The sequence below is a fragment of the Poecilia reticulata genome, chromosome 11, assembly GCF_904066995.2.
Source record: "Poecilia reticulata chromosome 11, P_reticulata-male-v2, whole genome shotgun sequence".
In the NCBI taxonomy this organism is placed as follows: domain Eukaryota; kingdom Metazoa; phylum Chordata; class Actinopteri; order Cyprinodontiformes; family Poeciliidae; genus Poecilia; species Poecilia reticulata.
The window spans coordinates 28,205,390-28,229,922 of record NC_088840.1 but is presented as its reverse complement, the minus strand read 5'-3'; the positions used below and the strand labels follow the sequence as shown (position 1 = coordinate 28,229,922).

Genomic DNA, 24,533 nt, shown 5'->3' with positions numbered 1-24,533 from the left:
CCAAATTCAAGGTGTTAAATTACAAAGTGAAATTTATTTTATATGTAATATGTACAACATTTTTATAACAACTTGGTTGTGTTATGAAATGGCACCTTGTGCCTGGAGAATACGTAATACTGGCACTTTAAAATGCAACATTTAGATTAAAAAAAGACTAATTCAAATATATCTCATGTAGTTATTACATTTGCTGTAATGAACCCTGATTACTTCCCTTTGAGTCGTGTTTTTAATGCAGTGCAGTTGATAAGCTACCTCTGTTTATTTACCATTTAATTTAGATAGATGTTAGACCAAGTGAGCTGGATAACATTTCACTACTTAAGCTGGCAGTGAGATTTAGAAACATCAGAAACCTGCTGGCAGCTGCATCAGTACAGGAGATGTTTTCTGCTCCATCAGCTGCTCTAAACAGGATTTCACTTTGTAAACAGAGAGAATCTGAACTGAACCAGAAAACCAACGAGATCATCTGATTCCTTCAGTCAGAAACTGATAAACATCTCAGTTCCTGACTGCAGCTTCTTCCTGTTCATCCTCCATAGTTTCTTCATTCTAAACACCCACTGGACACATAAACCAGACAGAGTTCATGTAGTTAATAAGTTTATTCATAGTTACATGAGCAGCTGCTGCTTGAAGCTGATAACATGAAAGCTGGAGCTCTGATGGTGGATCTGATCTTTATTTTCTACATGGAAACATGACGAGTCCTGCTGCAGAAACCATCATCCATATGACACCATGCAAAGATTTACACATGAGATAAACTGATGAAGCTACAGGAACTACTTTATGTTGGGAGATTCAGTTCAGCAGGTGAACTGTGAACATGAACTGATTCAGTTTTAGCTGCTGTTAAGGAGGATCTGAACCAGTAAACCCAGTAGAGATGTTCTGGTTCTCCACATGTTCTGCTCTCTATGATGGATCATCAGAAGCTGCAGAGCCTCAGAAATGTTCTGACCCGAGTCACATGCAGGATCCAGACCCGTTAGAACCAGAAGCAGAAATAAATCCTCTGTTAAAGTCTGATGGAAAAGTTCTGCTGCAGGTTCTTCCAGGTTCCTGTTTGCAGATCAGAGAATAACTAAAGCTGATAGAAAGAATCATTAAAAAGGAGAATTTGATGTTTCAACACGACTGAAGAAAAGTTTAAATGTTTATAGAACCAGAATCTCTGCAGGTTTTTGGTTCAGATTGTTTTATAAACTGAGCTGAACTTCAGACACAGATGATCTGGTGCTGCTGGTTTCTCACAGATACTTTTCTGAGGATAATTACAGGCTTTATCAAACCAACACATCAGATCATGAGTTCCTCCTCTCTCTCCCATCCTCACACAGTCTTCTCCAGCTGGATTCTGACCATTATTTTCCCAGTTGTCAGGCTCCTTTTTGGACCAAAAGCTCAAACTAAGAGACAAAGAACAGAAACAGGAGAAATACAAACTGTGACTTGGATTCTCAAAATAAACCAAAATGTTTTCACTACAATCAAACCTTTCAATTAGAGGTGATCCGTCCACCCAGATCCATTTTTCTTCTTCCACTGAGTCCGTGAGTCCGATCCAGAACTTATCCTCACCTTGCTCCATCAAGCCTCTCAGTCTGCTCTCCAGGTACACCTGAACAGGAGAAGTTGATGAAAATCACTGAGATTTTTCTGAGCTGAGATGAAGAATCATGATGATGAGATGAAATCAGAGAGAATCTGAACCTCAGCAGAGTTTCATACCTGCTCCTCTCTGCTGTCGATCTTCACCAGGTCTGATTTCTGATCAACGCAGGAACGTCTGCTGTCAGTCCAGGAGGATCTGATGGTGGACAAATAATAACAGTTTCCTCCATGTGGCTCCCATCCTGCTTCACACTTCAGGCATGTTTCCTCTTCAAACAGATCAGAACAAAACCTTCAGTGAACCAGGAGGAATAAATCTCTGTAGATGTTTGTGTGGTTTGGAGACAGCAGGAGGCGTCTTCTGTCCTGCAGCTACAATCTAACTTCCTGTCTCTGTCAGTCCATCAACGTCTCTTTGACATCATTAGAGGACAAAAATGAGACAAAGATCAGATCATAGACTTACTTTTTACTGCAGGAGGTGGAGGACATGTTGGACATGTTGGACATGTTGGACATGTTGGACATGTTGGACATGTTGGACATGCAGGTGTAAAACTTGTACTCCCAAGTTTTATATCTATGTTTAAAAGATAATAAAAGTTGTGAATTTTGTATTTGCAATGCAGAACAGCTGATGAGAACAAAAATAAAACATTAAGAAACAGATTTGCATCATTTGTTGGAAATAATTTTGATCAATCTGTGAACTATCTGGAGTTTTGACCAAAAAAAAACAACAAAAGAAACTAAATGTAACTAATCTAGAGGACAGTCTGAACCTTGAGGTAACATTCAAACTCACCTGAGAGATTTCTCCTCTGAGTTTCTTTCTCTTCTTTTTGGAGAATCTGATTGGTCTGAATGACTGATTATAGAAAAAACATCAGTTAAGATCAAAGTTAGTTTTCATGAAAACTTTACATCTTTCTTCTCAACATGAAGATCATGAAAGTTACAGAAGTAACAGAAAACGTTCGAACAGGTCTGGTTGTTGGTGGCAGCAAATCTACATCAAGGTATCTGAAAAAACTGGCCTAGTCAAAGTACAGACCTAAAACTGATCTGCAGTCTGTAGTGGGACCATCAGAAAGGTCTGTAAACCTCAATGAACTGAAGAAGGAGAAACAAGACCAAGCCTCATGTAAATGACCTCAGAGGCAGCAGAGGTCATCGGGGGGTCAGAGTTCAGCTGCCAGGAAAATGACTGACACAGATAAAACCTGCTGGTTCAAGTAAAACATTAAACTCACAGGCGACTCCAAGAGCGACGAGAGCCGCTGCCAACAGAACAACGAGACCCAGCAGAACCAGACGCTCTGGGGTGACCTTTGACCTCCTGCTGGAGCCGGACTGTTGGATGTTTGCTGAACAGTTTGAACAGACGGGATGCAGAAGGATGTGAAATGAAAACATGTTTTCAATTAAAACCAGAGTGAAACGTTCAGACAGAAGTCAAACTGAGAATCTGATGAGACTTTAAAACTGATTTTCTCAGATATTTTCTGTAATGAGTAATGAGTTTATTTTGTTGAAATCCCAACTAAACGTCCTGAAGTTTGTCGTTGTAACTTTACAAAATGTCCCACTTATGAAGATATTTGTCTGTCTGTCTGCAGAGCTCCATGTTTCTAAGGTCTGTGGACAGTAAACAGCAGAATAAAACTCATCAAACTCAGATGAACACTGGAGGTTTCACACTCCAGTTGTCAGAAATTGCGCCATTTTTGTTAAAAATAAATCCTGCTGAGAAACTTCCTCATTTCTGCAGAACTAACCGCTTCTTATTTCTCCATTCTCAGATAAACAGAGATCGGATCTCAACTGTGACACAGACTGAGTTCATAAAAAATAAAACATAATTAACTGAAATTATGATTGAACTCATAAACATGATATTCTGACCGAACTGCTGAAGATTATAAAGAATATCTTTATCATTCGTTCGATCTGTTTTCCCATGGCAACCAAAAAACAAATAAAGAATAACACCAAAAACTAAAAAATGTCTGTTTCTCAAATCAACAATATGAGTTGAAAACATGTTTGTGGTGTTAAACTATTTACTCATTATTTTGTTCTGATTGTCAACGGAGACAAAGACAGAATCATCAGCTAATCTGAGGCTTCAATTTAGTCAGTTTTTATAGTTTTTACTTAAACACAAAGATTTCAAGCAATAGAGACACAATGGAAGCTCTTTTTCCTAAAAACTGTAAAATAAACCCTCTTATTTCCTCTGTATGTTGATTTAAATAAGTTTTTCCACCAACCTGGTTGCTGTTTGTTAGAGATCTTGACCTCAGAGTAGGTGATGTCCTCTGCTGCGACATTACCTGCACAAACATGAAGCTGTGATGATTTGTTCAGATGGATGGATGGATGGATGGATGGATGGATGGATGGATGGATGGATGGATGGATGGATGGATGGATGGATGGATGGATGGATGGATGGATGGATGGATGGATGGATGGATGGATGGATGGATGGATGGATGGATGGATGGACGGACGCTCACCTCTGGACCTCGGCGTTGTGAACTTCACGTCAGCGTACGTTACATCAGCTTCAGGCATGTTGCTGCTGCTGCTGTGAGTCTGAAGGAGAAATGAAGGTCAGAAGTTCCTGACAGTTTTTTTTAAGCTTCGCCAAGTGAGAGAAGAAACAGGACGTCCCAAAATAACCCAGAAGCAGAAATAAAAAAAAAAAAAAAAACAGAAGTTTGAAGGAAGTTCTTCATTCTCTCCATTACATTTTACTGAAAGACAGTCGACCCACTCACATGTTTCTGTTTTCTTTTTTGGTTTTAGTCACACTTAAAATGTAACATAAATTGTAATATTAGATCAAAATAACTTGAGTAAAGACAAAAAAGCAGCTTTGAAATTGCACAACAAAATAACGATTTTATTCATTTACAGAAAAAAAAATGAATGCAAACCAACCTGAGTCTCTGAGCTTGAAACACTTGTGTTGCTTTTTTCACTCAATATATAAAATCATAATTTTAAAACCTATTTTTGTCATAATGTGATGTTAAAATTAGTTTGATCTGAAACATTTTAGTGAGACAAAAAGTCAAAAAGAAGAAACATGACAGTGTAAAAGCTCTGATGTCACAACGATTTAACCCTTTTATGCAGGAGGATTATTATTGTTAATAACCAGGAAACAACTTTTCCGTTGCCATTAAATGTGATAGCTGTAAAATAGTAAGTCATTTATTTCCTTCCTGTTGACTTTATTATGATTAATATTCTGTTTCTGTCTCTGCGAGGATCAGGGGATTTCCTCTGAAAAGTTGTTTGAGCAGAACGATCCAAATTAAACTAAAACTTTAAGAACAGCTCACATTAAGAAAATCCTTTGGTTGTTGGAGTTCTGAATGTTTCTTTAATAAATTTAGATTAAATCTGAGCTGATTTCACATAAAGTGACAGAGTTTGGTGAAATAAACCTCTCAGCGTATGTTTGAGGGTCTGTTGGTCAGAAAATGTTGAAGCTCTCACCGTAAACGAGTCCGCTCTCCTCTGCAGGCAGAACTGAATATTTATCTCAACATCTTCGCGCTTCTTATCTACTGAAACTTCCTGCTTCTAGTTTTTACATGATTAAAGCTTGTTTATGAATAATAACCTTCATCATTTGACTCGTTTACAGATGAGTCGGTTTGTTTTTGACATTTCTGACTTGATGTTTTTCTAACGTCTTCAGGACTAAATATTTGGTGTTTTAAGTCAGAGATCTTTATAAAGACTTAATGTCAGGGCACAGGGCCGGTCCAACGATGTTTGAGGCCCAAGTGAAAATAAATGGCCACCGTTCCTTCAGCACTCTAAACACTTAGAAAACCGTTAACCGTTAATTTTATGAAGCTGACAGCAGAACACAACCGAGTAACATGAGACTGGGACGCCATAGCTGCGTTTCTAATGGCCATATAATTGCACAATTTGATATTTCGGAAATCCATCCATCCATCCATTTTCTTCCGCTTATCCGGGGTCGGGTCGCGGGGGCAGCAGCTTCAGAAGGGAGGCCCAGACTTCCCTCTCCCCAGCCACTTCTTCCAGCTCCTCCGGGGGAATCCCAAGGCGTTCCCAGGCCAGCCGAGAGACGTAATCCCTCCAGCGTGTCCTGGGTCTTCCCCGATTCTCTCTCTCAGGTCAGTTGCTGCCTAGTTCAGCTCAGATGATTCGTTCATTACTGGGGCTACATACCCAGTCTCTGGGCGGGGAGTTGTAGTTGACTCCCTTCTGACCTGGCATCCTGGCTCCTTCCCGTAGCACTTGTGTCGTACCTCGTCAATCTCAAGTTGTGACAGCAGTTGCCGTTTGCGGTGGGACGTGCCCGGAACATTGCCATATAATTGCACAATTTGATATTTCGGAAATAAATTTGCTTAATGGAAACACGGCAACTTCAAAAAAATCTCCCGTTTTTCAATAAAAAAAAATTTTTCTCCAGGGTGAGGTGTTTTTTTGTGGGCATATAAAAATTTATTTACAAAACCACAACAGAAACAGTTTTTTCAATTCATGAGTCACATGATCAACAGCCAGATGTTTCCACTGGTGTAAACCACGAAGAAGAAGACAACAGGAAGTAGCTGGAGGATCCTGGTGTGGCATATTCCTAATGACTTATTATGAGACCAACTTATTCACATGTAATATGAATTACATTTCTCATTTAATGGATACACTGCAGATGTTGTTTTTTTAACATTAGCCATATTGATAAAGTTTTGTGCACATTTGTAATGGAGATGCATCTGATCAGCAATTATCTGTTTGAAATCCAAACTTTCTCTGAAATCTTGTGGAAAAATCATAAGAGGTATTAATATAAAGTCTATATTAATAATAGTATATTTACTCAAAATGTGTTCTTTAATGTATTTGTCCGCTCACTGTTGTTGTGATCCTCTGTCTACTATAAAGGGTTTGGTCCTCCAACTCCGCCTTATTTTCTTCTTCTTTTGTTCAGGGTCCTCCAGGACTATTATAAATATTAAGTTATTAATTTCCTCTTCCCTTTTGTTATGGCAAGTTTTATAATCCATTATAATCCTTTAATTTATGATGTTGAAATGTTTATTTTTCCTTCTGTATTAATGATACGTGTTTGGATATTTTCATTTGAGTTGCTATTACGTCTTTATAGCATTTGATGCAGCTACCACTGTTATTTTGTATAGATGGGGTTGGAGAACTGGAGCACATGCTAGGTGCTAATGCTAATATCTCCCGATTGACAGATTAAATAATCGGAGACCGCCTCCACACACAGACTTGGTGTCTTGTGGTTTGTCTGATCACCACATAAAACACAAAGCAGAAGTCCACCAGTCACACTTGGCTTTCTAACAGAGTAAAACTGAAAGTTTAATGGTGTTTCTGACACTATGATGCAAGAAATCCCCCAAAATAGTGGATTCTCAGAGTTTTTAAGACCTGGCTCCCTTATTTCTTCTAAGTCTTTTGAGGCGTGGTTGTTGGTTAATTACATCACACAATGAGTCAAATTACCAATAAAAGTAACATTGTGACATCGAGCCGCACGTTTTGACATACTGTCATGTGTCTGCGAGTCAGGGCCGGCCCCAGCCTCCATGGGGCCCTAAGCCTAACGTGGTTTTGGGGCCCTCTAGTTCTGCTAACAATGTGGACTGGCTGCAATCAGCAGTCCGATCATTAGATCATTCACACACCTGCTATAGACTTACTGCATCTCTGGCTGTTTACATTATATACATGTAGAATATAGGACACGTTTATTGGCCAACTGATTTATCAACCAGTCGATTTCTGGGAGCCGATTTCCTTAATTTTGGGGGATCGTGATTGGCTGATATGCGAAGCCCATCTTATCCCCTGATCTTCTCTTCATCAGCAAAGGTTTAAAATCATCCTCTGTCCTCTTTAGCTCTGCAGTGAGAGGTTTGACTGACTGACCGACCCACCTGGTCAGGTCTGCATGTCTACAGTTATCAATATTCACCCACTGTTACCAACTCACTGTTGACAGTGAGTGAAGATAAAAGACAGTTCCGTTTTTGTAATTTTGACCGTTTTGGACCGACCTCGACACAATTTATCGAACGAGACCAAAACCAAAACCAACACCAAGACCAGGAAAAACACTTCTAACAAAGTATTTAGAAATATACAGATGTAACGCAGTACTTTGGGTTATGTAAATGAATCAAACTTAAGATAAATATTATTTAAACCATGATAAAGAATCAGGTAAAAACATGAAGATTGCAGTCTTGATCATTGATTTGCCTCTGGATGGTGCCATTTTTATTCTCATTTATTTCAGGTGAACCAGTTTATGTAATAATGTATCAGATCATTTTTGTCCATTTCAATAAGCTTTACTAAAGTTTTATTTCCCAAATGTTAACCTATGACCGGCTGCACAGTGGTGCAGTTGGTAGAGCTGTTGCCTTGCAGCAAGGAGGTTCTGAGTTCGATTCCCAGCCTGGAGTCTTTCTGCATGGAGTTTACATGTTCTCCCTGTGCATGGTGGGTTTTCTCCAGGTACTCCAGCTTCCTCCCACAGTCCAAAAACATGACTTTCCTCTAAATTGTCCCTAGGTGTGTGTGTGTGTGTGTGTCTGGTTGTCTGTCCTGTGTCTCTGTTGTCCTATGGACTGGTGTCCTACCCAGGGTGTCCCGTCTCTCTCCACTAGATGGCGTTAGGCACCAGCCCCTATCACTCTGTAGTTATGAATGAATGAATAGAAGAAGACATCATTGATGACGAACAGAAACCTGATGAAATGCTGAAACAGGAAGTAAGTTCATCTGAAATTACAATTATTACCAAATAAAACACATTTAATTCTCTCATATGGTGAAGATTTTAATAAATTTTACTGAATTTACAAGATTATCAGCTCAAAAAGAAATAATAAAAATACTTTATTTATGAATTGAAAGCATCAGATAAAAACAGGAAGGTCAATAAACAAACATGGTGGAATATCTATAAAAATTATTTCCTTTGCATCAAGAACATGTTGCTTTTTAAAATGTTACATCAAAACATCCTAGTTAGATACTTACAGTAAAAACATTATGAAGATTGTTTTTCATTAGTTATGTAAAAAACAGTAATACTGTAATCTGACCATCAATGTATTGTCTTACTATTAAGTAGTTTTATTTTTGCTTCAATGAAAATATGATGAGAACTGAGAGAAAAAGTTTAAAAGCAGAAACGTATTTATCTTTGAGTTAATCTAGTATCTAACTGTAAATGAACCTGACATTATGTAACATAACTCTGCATCTCTACATCTTTCACTCTGGTTGTTTTGCAGCCTGGACTGAACCTCACACACAAAACATTTGTCCAGTTTCTGGAGTTTTCTCACAGATACTTCTTTTAGAATAAAAACATAAAATATCAGCCCAACATTGAAGGTTTTCAGGTTCTCCTTTTGTCCCCATTACTGCACAGTCTTCTCCCTCTGGATGTTCCTGGTTATTACCTTTATAATCATCAGGTGCGATTCCACCCCAAAAGATTAAACTAAAATAAGAAAAACAGGAACAAGTGTGATAATAAACAGTGTTAATGGTGAAATATCTACTATCTGTCCACATCAGTCACACCTTTTCTCCAGAGGTGATCCGTCCACCCAGAACCATCTGCCTTCAGCTTCTGAGTCCGTCAGTCCGATCCAGAACATGTCATTGTCGTACTGCATCATGTCCACCACTCTTCTCGTCAGAAACGCCTGAACAGATGAAGAGAATGACTCAGTGATGTGTTTCTGTGCTGATGGGATCAGGAGAAGCTGAACCTCAGCAGAGTTTCATACCTGCTCCTCTCTGCTGTCGATCTTCACCAGGTCTGATCCCAGGTCAGTGCAGGAGCCTCTGCTCTCAGTCCAGGTGAATCTCTTGGTGTTAAAATAATAACACTTGTTTTGGTTTAGCTCCCAGCCTGGGCCACATTTCAGACACGATGAGTCTGTCCACACAATAAAGACAAAAACGTCACTGAGTCAGGAGGAAGGAAGTTGTTGATGTTCCTGTGATTGTGTGACTTACTCATGTTTATTGCAGCTGGAGGAGGAAACGCAGGAGCTGGTTGACATGTTGAAGGAGGTGAAGGTGATGGACATGTAGTAGTTCACATTGTTTCAGAGAGAGAATGAAAACATTTCTTCACAGTAAATCAACATCCTGTGGAGAACGTTGCTAATATCATGAGCTTGATTCACAAACCGTCTCAAATTAAAGATGTCGGCTCTGAACGTGGTGAACATTTTCCAACCCTGACAGTCTCACCTGACAGGTTTCTCCTCAGAGCTTCATTCTCCTGTTTCAGGGTCTGGAGAGTCTGATTGGTGTAAATCTGGTCAAACGCTGGTTTTAGATGAGAGAGCAGTTAGTTTGGAGGAGTTTAAAAATCAGAGTTCTGGTGATGGAAAGTTCAAACTCCACTGAGTCCAAGAGGCATGAATACATTTACAAGCAGCTGTACAACCATAAATAAGTCCAGAAATTAAAAGACAACCATTACATGTTTTATATTCAAACTTCTGTTTGCAATTGATGACATTTAAAACCTAATTAAATCAAGAACAGATCAGAACTCACAGAGTCTGTAGATGACGATGAGAGCAGCGGCCAGCAGACCGACCAGAACCAGCAGAACTACTCCCCCTGCTGGCAGCTTGGAGGTTCTGCTGGGGTTTTCACCTGAGAAGCATTTAGAGCAGAACCGGATCAGAACCTGGAGACGGACTCACAGAAACTAACATCAACCTGACATCTATAAAACTGAAACTCTGATTAGATTTTCTAATTTTATCTGACGAATGCAATAAAAATGTAATTACCTGTCAGCTGGACTCATTTTGAGTTTTCCTCATTTTAATCTTCTTTATTATGTTTTGATATTTCTGACATGTGAATATCTTCTTTCTTTCTTTCTTCTTCTTCTTCTTCTTCTTCTTTTTTATTTTTTACAAATTTATTAAAAGAAAAAACAAAACTCAAAACTTCATATTTCTAATAATTAATTTTTTGTAAACTTATTTGTTTTTACTTGGTTAAAACAAGGATCATTCATAATATGTTACTGAAAGATCTGAAAAAGAGCTGAAAAGATTCTTCTGCACAGAAAGTCTCTGGATGTTTATGGTTTTATTTACTATCATCTTCATTTGACATATTTATAACTTCAATTATTAGATTTTCTCAGTTTTTAAAATGGTTTGAATATGAATATTTTCTATTTCCGGTAAAATAGCTGACAGGTTTTTTTCTCTCTCGAAAGTGAAGCAACATGTTTATCACTGTAAATGTTCATAATGTTGACCCTTAAGAACAGGAAGTCACTCTGTCACCACAGAGATCCGATGGACTCTGATTACTCCTGAACGCTGCTTGATGCAGACGAAAAGTCCAGCAGCCATTACGCTCTGCATGTTTAGCTCCACTGCAGCTCATCCAGCAGCCATTACGCTCTGCATGTTTAGCTGCAGCTCATCCAGCAGCCATTACGCTCTGCATGTTTAGCTCCACTGCAGCTCATCCAGCAGCCATTACGCTCTGCATGTTTAGTTGCAGCTCATCCAGCAGCCATTACGCTCTGCATGTATCCTAAACATGCATCCTGCTCAGTGTTCAGCTGCTGAACCAACATGGAAATAATATAAACACTTTATTAATGTTCAGCATTTATTGTCTGATCGTCTGTTTCTTAAGGTTTCAGGTCTGGATTATTCTTGTTGTGAGTTATTAATTTTCACATCCACCTCTTTGCCTGGGAATAACAGTAAACATTAAACATCCTTTATGTTCAGATAAACTGTCTGGTTTTCCTCCAGCTCAGATGTTAAAGAATCAGTTTGTGTTCGTTGTTGATCTGATGAAGACCACTCACCTCCGGCTGCAGCTTCTTCATCACCTTCCTCCTGATTTACCGCCACACTCATCATCGTCGTCAGCTCTTCATCGCTCTGTGGCGTCTCATCAACTTCACTCTGAGGACAAACAGAAACATTTCTGGGTTGAGTTTTTTAGTCTTTTTCATGTTTTAGCTGAAGGTTTAAAAGAAAATGTAGATCTTTTCATCTCAGATGTTTGCTGTAATTTTTCTTCAAGTTTCTGCTGCATTTTACTCCTAATGTTTGTTTTTCTGTCAGTAAAATCGATGAATATACACAGAAATAGTGGATTGTCTACACAGAAAAGATCAGTTTATTTATATTTTTTCACATGTTTCATGTTTAAACTTAAATCCGATAATTTGAGATCAAATCTGAGCTATTTCACATAAAATGACAAAGTTTGGTGAAATAAACTCGTCATATTTTCTGAGTTGGACAGAAATCGATCAAAACTCACCAGAATCATGTCGCTGCTCCTCTGCAGGCTGAAACTAATCAGAACATCTTTATGTTTCACAAGATCTGAAAAGTTTCCTGTTGACCTCAGAGGATGAGGAGGAGACTTCATCTGAACACAGCTTCCTCATGATTCAACTTTTATTAAATAAAACTCAGCATTTCTGGACTCAGCAGGGTTTGTCCTGCAGCTACAGTCCAACTTCCTGACAGAAACATTTAGCAGCAGGATGTGGAGGATCTAGCAGGTTGATCACATGAAGGAAGGAGGGAAGTTTTCTGCTGATTTGTAGTTCCTGTATCAGCCACTAGGTGTCCTCAGCTCACAGCTCACCTGTTTTTTCTTCTTTATTAAACACAAATAAAGAAGAAACAGGTTTTGCCTTAAAGAGCAGCGCATCAAAAGTGATGACAAGATATAATGTATAAAGAGTTTGTTATGAGAAAATCACAGGATCAGTTTAAGTAAATAGAAATAGTGGAAGGAAATAATACAAAATAAAGGAATCTACCCTAGTGAAAAAAATATTCTTTTGTATATTTCAAATATGTGTAAGTATTAAGTTTACTACCTATAAATATATACAAAATATACTAAAAGTATGCTTGTACCAATTTTGACATTATAACTTTATACATACTTAAATATAATTGTACCAAAATACACTTTAAATTTTTTAAATAAAACTATAAGTGAACAAGGGCTGCACAGTGGCGCAGTTGGTAGAGCTGTTGCCTTGCAGCACGAAGGTTCTGGGTTCGATTCCCGGCCCGGTCTTTCTGCATGGAGTCTCCATGTTCTCCCTGTGCATGGTGGGTTTTCTCCAGGTACTCCGGTTTCCTCCCACAGTCCAAAAACATGACTGTCAGGTTAATTGGCCTCTCCAAATTGCCCCTAGGTGTGAGTGTGTGTGTGCATGGTTGTGTGTCTCTGTGCTGTCCAGGGTGACCCCGCCTCTCGCCCAGTACGTTAGCTGGAGAGGCACCAGCAACCCTCCTGACCCCACCGAGGGACAAGGATGAAAGAAAATGGATGGATAAGTGAACAATATATACACTTGCATGTACACTTGCTCAAGTGTATATACACTTGAGCAAGTGTACATTAGATATTTTGTAATGTACAAAATATTGTACATTACATTCCAGGACCCTTAAGCAAACGACCAGGACTGACAGGTGACAAATAGAACTTGACTCACAAAGCATATTTTGGTGAACGTCAAACCTCGGTTGCAATATTCTCAAGACAAGTGGTTAAAAAAATAACAGGCTCAGGACACCTCTATGACGCCTGGCTGAGGGTCATCAAAGGAAGTGGTCAGAGTCTAGGTGGACCGGTCCTTACCAAGTCACTGAAAGAAGTGACTTGGTAAGTCACTTGGTAAGCCCCCAGTCAGTGGGCTGCCGCAGTCAGTGGGCTGCGGCAGAGGAACCATGAAGCTCGCTAACTGAGGTCCAGAGTTCTGAACTGGCTGGTTCAGAGCAAAAACATCACCAGACAATGGGGGCAGAATAATCTCCTCTGGTGGTGCAGGTGTCAGGGCAGTCTACCCTCGACTCTGGGTGAAATTAGCCTCTCTCTCCTACAAGCGGGGAGCCAGTCCACCACCTGCTATTTGTTTTGCTCCTTATGTGGACCAATGAACTAAAGAAAAACAAAATGGTTTCATTATTCTGATTTCTTCACTATTTTGAAATATCATGACTGATACAGAATTGCATTGCATGATCGCCTTTTGGATTATGGTTTGCATCACATTTTTGCTGTGCCTGACAAAAATACTGGTAACAGGTCACACATTTCATTAAAGCTAACAGTAAATGCCACATTAGTTTATTTTTTACTTGGTTAAAGGTTAACACCTTTTACTTTTACCATTGTCTCTGCTATACTGTTGATGAAGGACACTGCCTCTTTGGTGTGGGATGAACAGTAATGAAGGAATTGAAAGTTTAAAGCTCCTGTAAGCAACAAAAACATTAGTACAGGGTTATAATTCCAGAGTTCAAGATGAATTATTAGGAAATGAAAAGCTCCTAGAGCTGCCAGCATCACCTACAGATCTCTCTTTTCTGGTTGCTTTTGGTTTTAATCTGTGCTTATTCGGCATCCTGGTAGATTAAGTTGAATATTTCATTTGCCTTGGAAAGTTTGCAAGCATTATTTTAGCAGTGGCATAAATATGTATATACAGGATATGTTGGTCTGAGTTTAGCCGCTGCTCAGGTAGACGGCGTAACCAGATGTCCCATTGTGTGTTTTGAATATTTTTGTGTGGAACATTATCACATTGTGGGGTTTGACAACTGGAACATTGTGTAATGATGAACAAAGTATTTCAAACATGTTAAATTAAATGAAAAGAAGATTTTAAAAAAAGTCTGACTTTGAAACTACAGAAGTTTTTATTTTTAAAAGCATGTTTTGACGAGTTTTACAAAGGTTTCTCACAGATGCTTTTCTGAGAATGATCACAAACATAATCAAGCCAGCTCTTTAGATGATCAGCTCCTTTTCCGATCCTTGCACAGTCCTCTCCAACTGGAGTGTGTTTCCAATCATCAGGCTCCCAGGACACCCAAAAGCTTAAACTGAGAGACAACGAGCAGAAAGCTTCAGCAAAAACAGGCGACTTTGATAAATATAAAAATCTTTCCTAACCTTTTATCCAGAGGTGATCCATCGGCCCACAACCATTTTCCTTCTTCTGCTGAGTCTGTCAGTCCGATCCAGAAATAGTTGTTGTTGTCTCTCAGTCGTCCTAACAGGAAAATCTGAACAGAAAAAGTTTAATATGACTCTGTGAGATTTTTCTAAGCTGAATTGAATAAACTTGATGAGATGAAACCAGAGAGAATCTGAACCTGCAGCAGAGTTTCATACCTGCTCCTCTCTGCTGTCGATCTTCACCAGGTCTGATCCCAGATCAGTGCAGGAACGTCTGCTGTCAGTCCAGGAGGATTCACTGGTGGAGAAATAATAACACTTTCCTCCATGTGGCTCCCATCCTGCTTCACACTTTAGACGTGTCAGACCTTCAAACACAAAACCTTCAGTGAACCAGGAGGAATAAATCTCTGTAGATGTTTGTGTGGTTTGGAGACAGCAGGAGGCGTCTTCTGTCCTGCAGCTACAATCTGACTTCCTGTCTCTGTCAGTCCATCAACGTCTCTTTGACATCATTAGAGGACAGAAATGAGACAAAGATCAGATCATGGACTTACTTTGTTCTGCAGGAGGTGGAGGACATGTTGGACATGTTGGACATGGGGGATAAGTGGGACATGTTGGACATGTTGGTTGCTCTGTTTAGAGAAATAAAAACAGTTTTAACCTCAGACAGATATTTTCTTCTCCTAAATCTGAACTGATGAACAAACATGTTCAAACTTTGGTCTCTTGTTGGTGAACTTCAGTACAAACATGATCAGATGTTAATCCCAGATTTACATCTGATGCATGAACATCTGTGCAGGTGTTGAGTGTCAGCAGCTTCATCAGACTGACAGTCATGATGTCTCAGTGATGCAGCAGAAACATTGTTGGATAAAGAGCAGAAAGCAGAAACATTGATCTGTTTCAGCAGAAACATCTCAGCAGTTTCACCACTAATACACCAAACTGCTGAGTTACAGTAACAATGTTAACCTGGTTTTTACACAAAACTTCACAACGTTGCAGAGACTCACTGACTGTGTTTATTTTGAAATTTGATCCAGATTTGATCAAAGGAGTTCAGATCATCTAGTGAAAGACACCATGAGTCTGACTCTTCTGGGAACCTTCAGACTCTGACAGTCTCACCTGAGATATTTCTCCTCAGAGCTTCATTCTCCTCTTTCAGGGTTTGGAAACTTTCATTGGTCTCCAACATGGAAAACGCTGATGAAACAAAGAGGAAATAGTTCATTTCTGAGGTACAGCAATAATGTTTGTGGGTCAATTTGACCCGTGGATGTTTAATCATGCAATATTGTCAGAACCCAAAAAAAATCCATCCATCCATCCATCCATCCATCCATCCATCCATCCATCCATCCATCCATCCATCCATCCATCCATCCATCCATCCATCCATCCATCCATCCATCCATCCATCCATCCATCCATCCATCCATCCATCCATCCATCCATCCATCCATCCATCCATCCATCCATCCATCCATCCATCCATCCATCCATCCATTGTCTTTACACCCTTGTCCCTTAGTGGGGTTGGGAGGGTTGCTGGTGCCTCTCCAGCTAACGTTCCGGGCGAGAGGCGGGGTACATCCTGGACAGGTTGCCAGTCTGTCGCAGCCCAAAAAAATCCTCCAAAACATTTCTATATCTGGTTATTAACTCCAATACAAACCATTTCAATCAATATTTGTGCAATGATGTTTTTTTACAGTCTCATCTGACAGATTTCTCCTCAGAGCTTCATTCTCCTCTTTGAGGATTTGGAAGCTTTTATTGGTCTCCAACATGGAAAACGCTGGTGGAAACAAAGAGAAAACAGTCAAAGACAAATTTCAGCCAGCATAAAGATGTTCACACAGATCACCTATCATTTCCTTTCACCTTCAAGAATTAAAGTCAGTGAAAAAATTATCCAACAGGACATGGACGTAGTATAGGGGGGAAAGTGATGACAAGTCTAGGGGCCCTGACCAGCAGGGGGCCCTCCACAATTTAATTATTTATTTTTTGTTCATCCATCCATCCATTTTCTTGCACCCTTGTCCCTCAGTGGGGTCGGGAGGGTTGCTGGTGCCCATCTCCAGCTAACGTTCCGGGCGAGAGGTGGGGTCACCCTGGACAGGTCGCCAGTCTGTCGCAGGGCAACACAGAGACACACAGGACAAACAACCATGCACACACACAGTCACACCTAGGGGCAATTCAGAGAGGCCAATTAACCTGACAGTCATGTTTTTGGACTGTGGGAGGAAACCGGAGTACCTGGAGAAAACCCACCATGCACAGGGAGAACATGCAAACTCCATGCAGAAAGACCGGGGCCGGGAATCAAACCCAGAACCTTCTTGCTGCAAGGCAACAGCTCTACCAACTGCGCCACTGTGCAGCCCCATTTTTTGTTCATAGAAATAAAAAAAAAATAAAAATTGGTGTCCTGTCAAATACAACATTAATCATATTGTATTTTCAAAGATCGTTTTTATCAGTAAACATTTAATGTTCCCACTCCCAGACCTAAAAACACACATCCATATTTGCCCTGATCCCCCCTATCTGGGTTAAATGGTTCGTTCCTGCTTGGAGCTTCAGGGTGACGCTGTTAGCAGCAGTCAGTAGGAAACATGAACAACTGGCTGTTACAACTGGCTGCTAAGAAAAGTTATAAAATCAGGTTTAAAAAAAAAACACAGAGAGAGAGAGAGAGAAAAAGACAAGAGTGTTAATATATAACCCAGTTTTTCTCCGAGAGAGGTGTGTGAGATTATCAACCATTTAGCATAATTATCTTAGCTACAGACTACCGTTTGCCTCAATTTCATTAGCATTTAATGAATTAAGGAAAAAAAATGACCAACATATTCATATATTTAACTACCTTTTACCACTTAACAACAGGTGAGTCAGACAGCAGCAGCTCTAACCCACATCTCTCCTGAGTGAAATTAAAGCTACAGTTTTTATATAAATTTTTTTCCACATAATTTTTTAAACTGTCATGATGTTGTGACAGTATGATATGAGAGGTAATCTGTGAAAAATCTATTTCCTCTGTTTTCTCCCAGTGCTAGAAACAACCAGTCAGAGGCAGGAGAGTTTTAACGCTGTCAATCACAATCTCATGTGATGCTGCTCATCCTTCCTCCTCCTCACTTTTTGCCGTGCTGCAGCTACCAAACACAGAGCTGTGCAGATTCAAACTGTGAATGCTCAGTTTAGTTAGCATAGCTACCAATGACGGCAGACAAACGGTTTCTTGTAAATGCTAAGTTGTTTCTCCACCATTAGCACATTTAGAAGTGAGTGAATGAGGATGATTGTTTTGTCAGAATTGCATCACTTTAACCAGTAATAGTAATTCAGGAAGGAGGTGGAGGAGATTGATTGTTTCCACAGATTATCTGTCTCATAACAAGCTGCTACGACATCATGACAACTTTAACAAATATGGAGAAAACATATTTTTTATTAAAGTTATACACTGCAGCTTGAATAAAATGCAACTACATCGCATTTTTTGATAAGTCTGGATTGCTTTATGTGTATTTTGCACGTTGCTTTTGACTGTTGCTCATGGGGAGACATTTCAGTATCTAAAACTAATAGAAAAAAAATTAAGCATCCTATTTGCATTCTGGATGTGAACTGTTGGATGTTAAATTCATGAGCAGTAAATATTGTGCTAATTATCAGTATTGAACCAAAGAAAGCAAAGCAGAAGAAGCCTTTAAGATTGTGATGCTTTTTATGGGTCAAATAGACTCAAAAAATTGTAACAGCATCTGCGCAGGGGGCCCAAACTAATTTTTAGTCAGGGGCCCCAAGATTCCTGGAGGCGCCCCTGCATCAGGATGAACTCACAGAGTCTGTAGATGACGATGAGAGCAGCGGCCAGCAGACCGACCAGAACCAGCAGAACTACTCCCCCTGCTGGCAGCTTGGAGGTTCTGCTGGGGTTTTCACCTGAGGAGCATTTAGAGCAGAACCGGATCAGAACCTGGAGACGGACTCACAGAAACTAACATCTGATCTGATATTCTGACCTTCTTCTGGGTTCTTTGGACGATTCATCATGAAGACGCTTCAGTCCAATTCACTGAGAAACAAAATGAAACAGATTTTTAGAATTTAATATCAGTTTAATCATTTTACAGTTAATTTATTATTATTATTATTATTATTATTATTATTATTATTATTATTATTATTATTATTGTCAATTAAACCATTTATTTAGCCTTTATTAAACCAGATTCATCTCATTGAGGGTTGAGATGTTTTGGCCAATGCTGCAGTATAAATGCGAGATGCTCAGTGGCTCAGTTGGTAGCACTGTTTCCTTCTAGTCTTTCTTTCTCTAAATTCTCCTTCGTGAGTGTGTGTGGTTGTGTGTCCTGTCTGTCTCTGTGTTGTGACAGACTGGCGACCCGTCCAGGTGACCCCACCTCTTGCCTGAAACGTTCACTGGAGAGGCACCAGCACCTCCTGACCCCACTAGGGACAAGGGTGTTAGAAAATGGATGGATGCAGTATAAATGCAGTAAACATTAACATTTGCTCATAGAAAACACTGAACCAGGGCCGGTTCTAGTCTGTTTGGTGCCTCAAGCAACACCACTCCAGTTGGAGTCATGAAGAAACCACAACAAGAATTTGTTACATCAGAATTTAGCAGCTGTTCTTCTCTGTGACTTCAGCTAAACAAATACAAGACATGAATACTTGGCACCAAAAATATTTCATGCTCCGTCTCAGACCTCAGCAGCCTGCTATATGCACTGCAGCCGGCAGAGGGCGCCCTCTCCCCAGGCAGGCGGTAACTGGTTGGACCTGCTCATGAAGTAGAGCCTGATGCTCGGAGCAAATCATCCTTCCGGGGCGGAGCTGGGAGCTGCTGTGGCTCCAGACGAGCTGCCCACAGAACCCACATCAGGAACCACAGCTGCTGGTCGACATGTTAACCTGCTGCAGCTTCACTGGTTACTAACTGGTTACTAACCAGTGAAGCTGCAGGAAAACGGGAAAACGTCCCAGTTAGACGACGTTTAACTAAAGTCCCACGAGGTTTAGAGTCCCAGTTGACGGCGTTTCAACTACAAACCTAGAGGTTGGAGTCCTTGTCAAACGGTGTTTTTGACTAAAGTCCCAGAGGGTTAGAATCCCAGTTAAACGGCGTTTAACTGAAGTCCTAAAGGGGGTTTTAATATTTTTATCTTTTTTAAAAAATCTCTTTCTCACTGTTTATTCAATGTCACATGCTGTTTTTATTTTAATTATGTAAAGCACTTTGAAATGCCTTTCTGCTTAAATGTGCCATACAAATACAATTTGATTGATTGATTGATTGATTGATTTATTGATAGTTACTAGTTATTAATTATTAACAGCAGAGGGACCAATAGAGGAAACTGAACTTCTTAGGGTGACACACAGAAAGATAAGAAAAGCTGATAAATTAACTTGAAAATTTAATCATTATTAATATTCAGTCCTTCAGTTTTATGAGTTCTGAATATTTCCTGAGTCCAAACGTGATATTTTCAGATTAAATCCAAGCTGATTTTACACAGAGTGACAATATTTGGTCAAATAAAGAGTGTCCGTGAGCATTAAAGTTTTAAAACTCACCATAAATGCCCTCGGTCCTCTGCAGGCGGAACAGAATGATAGTTATCAGAAAAATTTTCATATCTTATATCTAATGAAGCTTCCTGTTGACTCTAAAATATTCACTTCATCTGCTGCCTCCTCTCACATCCATAATCTGAATTTATTCAGACTTCTTCAATTCAAATTTGTGATAACACCCAATAATATTATTTATTTATTTATTTATTTATTTATTTATTTATTTATTTATTTATTTATTTATGTCCATAAATTATCATTCTGTTCTGCAGCTGACTGTACATTTTGCTTAGCTGTGTCTAGCTCTAAGAAAATAGGACATTTTAGAACGTTTTAAGGCTATTTAATAAAACTAATTACCACAAAGTGGCTTAGCAGCAGCTATGTGTGGCTAACACAGGTCAGCTGGGAGGACTGGAGTTATCTTAGCTCTGATTGCACATCAGTAGCATCAGTAGCATCAGTGGCATCAGTGGCATTTGGCTGGCAGGTTCCCAGAGCCAAGCTGAATATCTGCTTCCTGTTCTCCTCCAGGGAATATCAGTTAATCTGGAGGAACCTGTAATTCTAAGGTTCCTTCTGCAGAACTCTGAATAAAACCAGGATCAAGGTTTATTCCTTTGACATAATATTTAGCTCTAACAGAAACCTCTGAAGGTTTCAGGTCACATGTTTGTCCTCTCAACTATATCAGCACCAAAAATGTTTCATGCCTGAGATGTTTCTCTTCCAAAACATCACAGAGTTTCGTCTCCTCTTCCTGTTGAAGCTAAAGGTAGTTTAATGCAGTGCATTGTGGGACTTAATGCAGTCAGTCCTTCATGGCTGGAGCTGATTTCAGATGAATGAAAACTGTTGTTACACATCCGTTTTTATCCAAGAGGCTCTTTCTAGAAATATTGCTTTCTCAGGAGAAGGATTAAATTCATTAAATGAATTCGAACGTTGGAGCCGTAGAGCCGCTGCTTGCTGCCTAAAACAGCCTGAGGCTGTAAATGTCTGGATGTGGGCAGCTACCAGGAGAAGAACCATCAGCTACCAGGAGAAGAACCGTCGGCTACCAGGAGAAGAACCGTTGGCTACCAGGAGAAGAACCGTCGGCTACCAGGAGAAGAACCGTCGGCTACCAGGAGAAGAACCGTCGGCTACCAGGAGAAGAACCTTCTGCTACCAGGAGAAGAACCGTCGGCTACCAGGAGAAGAACCGTCAGCTACCAGGAGAAGAACCGTCGGCTACCAGGAGAGAAGAACCGTCGGCTACCAGGAGAAGAACCTTCAGCTATCAGTAGAAGAACCGTCAGCTACCAGGAGAAGAACAATCAGCTATCAGGAGAAGAACCGTCAGCTACCAGGAGAAGAACCGTCAGCTACCAGGAGAAGAACCGTCGGCTACCAGGAGAAGAACCGTCGGCTACCAGGAGAAGAACCGTCGGCTACCAGGAGAAGAACCGTCAGCTACCAGGAGAAGAACCGTCGGCTACCAGGAGAAGAACCGTCGGCTACCAGGAGAAGAACCGTCGGCTACCAGGAGAAGAACCGTCGGCTACCAGGAGAAGAACCGTCGGCTACCAGGAGAAGAACCTTCAGCTACCAGGAGAAGAACCGTCGGCTACCAGGAGAAGAACCATCAGCTACCAGGAGAAGAACCATCAGCTACCAGGAGAAGAACCGTCGGCTACCAGGAGAAGAACCATCAGCTACCAGGAGAAGTACCGTCGGCTACCAGGAGAAGAACTGTCGGCTTCCAGGAGAAGAACCTTCAGCTACCAGGAGAAGAACCGTCAGCTACCAGGAGAAGAACCATCAGCTACCAGGAGAAGAACCATCAGCTACCAGGAGAAGAACCGTCGGCTACCAGGAGAAGAACCATCAGCTACCAGGAGAAGAACCTTCAGCTACCAGGAGAAGAACCGTCGGCTACCAGGAGAGAAGAACCGTCGGCTACCAGGAGAAGAACTGTCGGCTTCCAGGAGAAGAACCGTCGGCTACCAGGAGAGAAGAACCGTCGGCTACCAGGAGAGAAGAACCGTCGGCTACCAGGAGAAGAACTGTCGGCTTCCAGGAGAAGAACCTTCAGCTACCAGGAGAAGAACCGTCAGCTACCAGGAGAAGAACCATCAGCTATCAGGAGAAGAACCGTCGGCTACCAGGAGAAGAACCATCAGCTACCAGGAGAAGAACCGTCGGCTACCAGGAAGAGAGAAGAACTTACCAGGAGAAGAACGTCGGCTACCAGGAGAAGAACGTCGGCTACCAGGAGAGAGAACCGTCGGCTCAAGAACCGTCGGCTACCAGAGACCGTCGGCTACCAGGAAGTGGCTCCAGGAGAGAACCTTAGCTACCAGGGAACCTGTACCAGGAGAAGAACCATCAGCTACCAGGAGAAGAACCGTCGGCTACCAGGAGAAGAACCGTCAGCTACCAGGAGAAGAACCGTCGGCTACCAGGAGAAGAACCGTCGGCTACCAGGAGAAGAACCATCAGCTATCAGGAGAAGAACCGTCGGCTACCAGGAGAAGAACCGTCGGCTACCAGGAGAAGAACCGTCGGCTACCAGGAGAAGAACCGTCGGCTACCAGGAGAAGAACCGTCGGCTATCAGGAGAAGAACCGTCGGCTATCAGGAGAAGAACCGTCGGCTCAGAGACGTGATGCAGTTCTTCTCAACAGGAAATATGAGGCGTTTTACCAACTTATTGATCAGATCATAAAAAGATTGTAAACCTCCTTCTTTACTGTCATGAAATGTTCGTCATGCATTTATTTAAAAGTAAGTCAAATGTTAAAAATGTGTCTTCATACAAGAAGATTTTAATTTCTAAGTTTCTCATGCAGCTGTGAGAAAATCCCAACATCACGGTTTATAACGATCTTTATTCATCTGGTTCTGTCTGGTTGTGACCAGCTGCTGCAGCTTCCTGCTTTATCTGTTAATGTTCTTACAGTCGCTGCAGCTTTTAGCGCTTTGACAAACCTCACACTGAAATGATGATTCATGTTAGTCACATATTTATAAATGTTGATCACGATTATAACTTCACTTTGATAGTTTTTAACGTCCCATGATGCCGAGACGTTACGATGAGTTAAGTTTTTACTTTTTGTTCATTTTTTTTACTGAATGAAAGATTTTTGATGCCTCAGGATCAGAACCCTGCAGATTCTGTCACGACTGACCCGCTTCTGCAGTGTTTCACAGACAGACTGGGACGGAACCGGCAGACGGGGACGGAACCAGTAGACTGAGACTTTAGTACTTCGGTCTGCTGAGTTCGTCCATCGCTGTGTGGGTTGGATCATCCACAGAACCGGACCGGTCCAGACTGCAGGGAACCATCAGGGCTGATCTTCCCTCCATCCAGGATTTGTTCAGGTTTAAGTTCAGGAAGATGGCTGCTAACATCTGCAGACCACACACATGCTGGACACAAGCTGTTCAGACTTACACCTGTAGGGCGGCGCCACAGAGACAGTTTCTCTGCTACATAATCTCCCTGATGAAGATTAATCAGTTTGATGCCTAAATAAATATCACACGTATTTGCACTAATTCAGCCTTGGCTCCTCTTATTTAAAACACACATATTTACAAAAAAAGACAACTTTTATTATTTAAAATGTATTAAATGGAATTATTTTTATTTCAGACAGGTTTTATATTATATTCATATTAGAGATACATATAGTAGTTTTTTTGTCCCTAAATCAGACTTAATATGATTAAAACATTCCCTCTTCTGACACATAATAACATGTACTAAAATTATTAGTTTTTGTGTTGGGGTTTTTGTACGACATAATTAGCCCTCCGGATTGCCACTTTTTACTTTTACTTGAGTAAAAATATGTTCAAGGAGTGAAACTCTTACTCGAGTAAAATATTTGAAAACTTTCCCCGCCTCTAGCTCAGACATAAAATAAACATAATCCTCTCTAGATTCAGTGTCTACTAAACTGGGGAAGATGTGTGAAAATTCATAAACTATGGCATAAAATAGGAGCATGTAAAACATTGAAATAAATAAGCAGTAAGTGTTTCATTTTTTAAATTTATGGTTGAACTGAACATGAACATTTACTCAAAGTTATTTGAAACAATAAAAATGTTTTGCTGTCTTCCTCTTTGGGCCTTTCAGATAGAATATCTTCACCTTCATCTTTCACAGCTTAATGCTGAATAATCTTCCTATTAAGTTATTTTTTACTTATATTAGATAAAAA

At 40.4% G+C, this 24,533-nt stretch overlaps 2 protein-coding genes across 2 annotated transcripts; both read right to left on the bottom strand.

The window, feature by feature from the left end:
• Positions 1 to 592: 592 nt before the first annotated feature.
• Positions 593 to 4,274, bottom strand: LOC103473044 (uncharacterized). The gene is made up of 8 exons (XM_017307438.2): positions 4,146 to 4,274; positions 3,897 to 3,959; positions 2,877 to 2,990; positions 2,429 to 2,491; positions 2,090 to 2,203; positions 1,741 to 1,892; positions 1,506 to 1,630; positions 593 to 1,418 (listed from the first exon to the last, which is right to left on the bottom strand). Exons 1-8 carry the CDS (start codon positions 4,201 to 4,203, stop codon positions 1,199 to 1,201), a joined length of 909 nt encoding a protein of 302 aa, XP_017162927.2. The 5' UTR covers positions 4,204 to 4,274; the 3' UTR covers positions 593 to 1,198.
• Positions 4,275 to 9,702: 5,428 nt separating this feature from the next.
• Positions 9,703 to 12,245, bottom strand: LOC145553638 (uncharacterized). Its single transcript, XM_081612381.1, has 4 exons — positions 12,004 to 12,245; positions 11,540 to 11,639; positions 10,249 to 10,350; positions 9,703 to 10,014 (listed from the first exon to the last, which is right to left on the bottom strand). The coding sequence occupies exons 1-4, from the start codon at positions 12,112 to 12,114 to the stop codon at positions 9,878 to 9,880; spliced, it is 450 nt and encodes a 149-aa protein (XP_081468507.1). The 5' UTR covers positions 12,115 to 12,245; the 3' UTR covers positions 9,703 to 9,877.
• Positions 12,246 to 24,533: the final 12,288 nt, after the last annotated feature.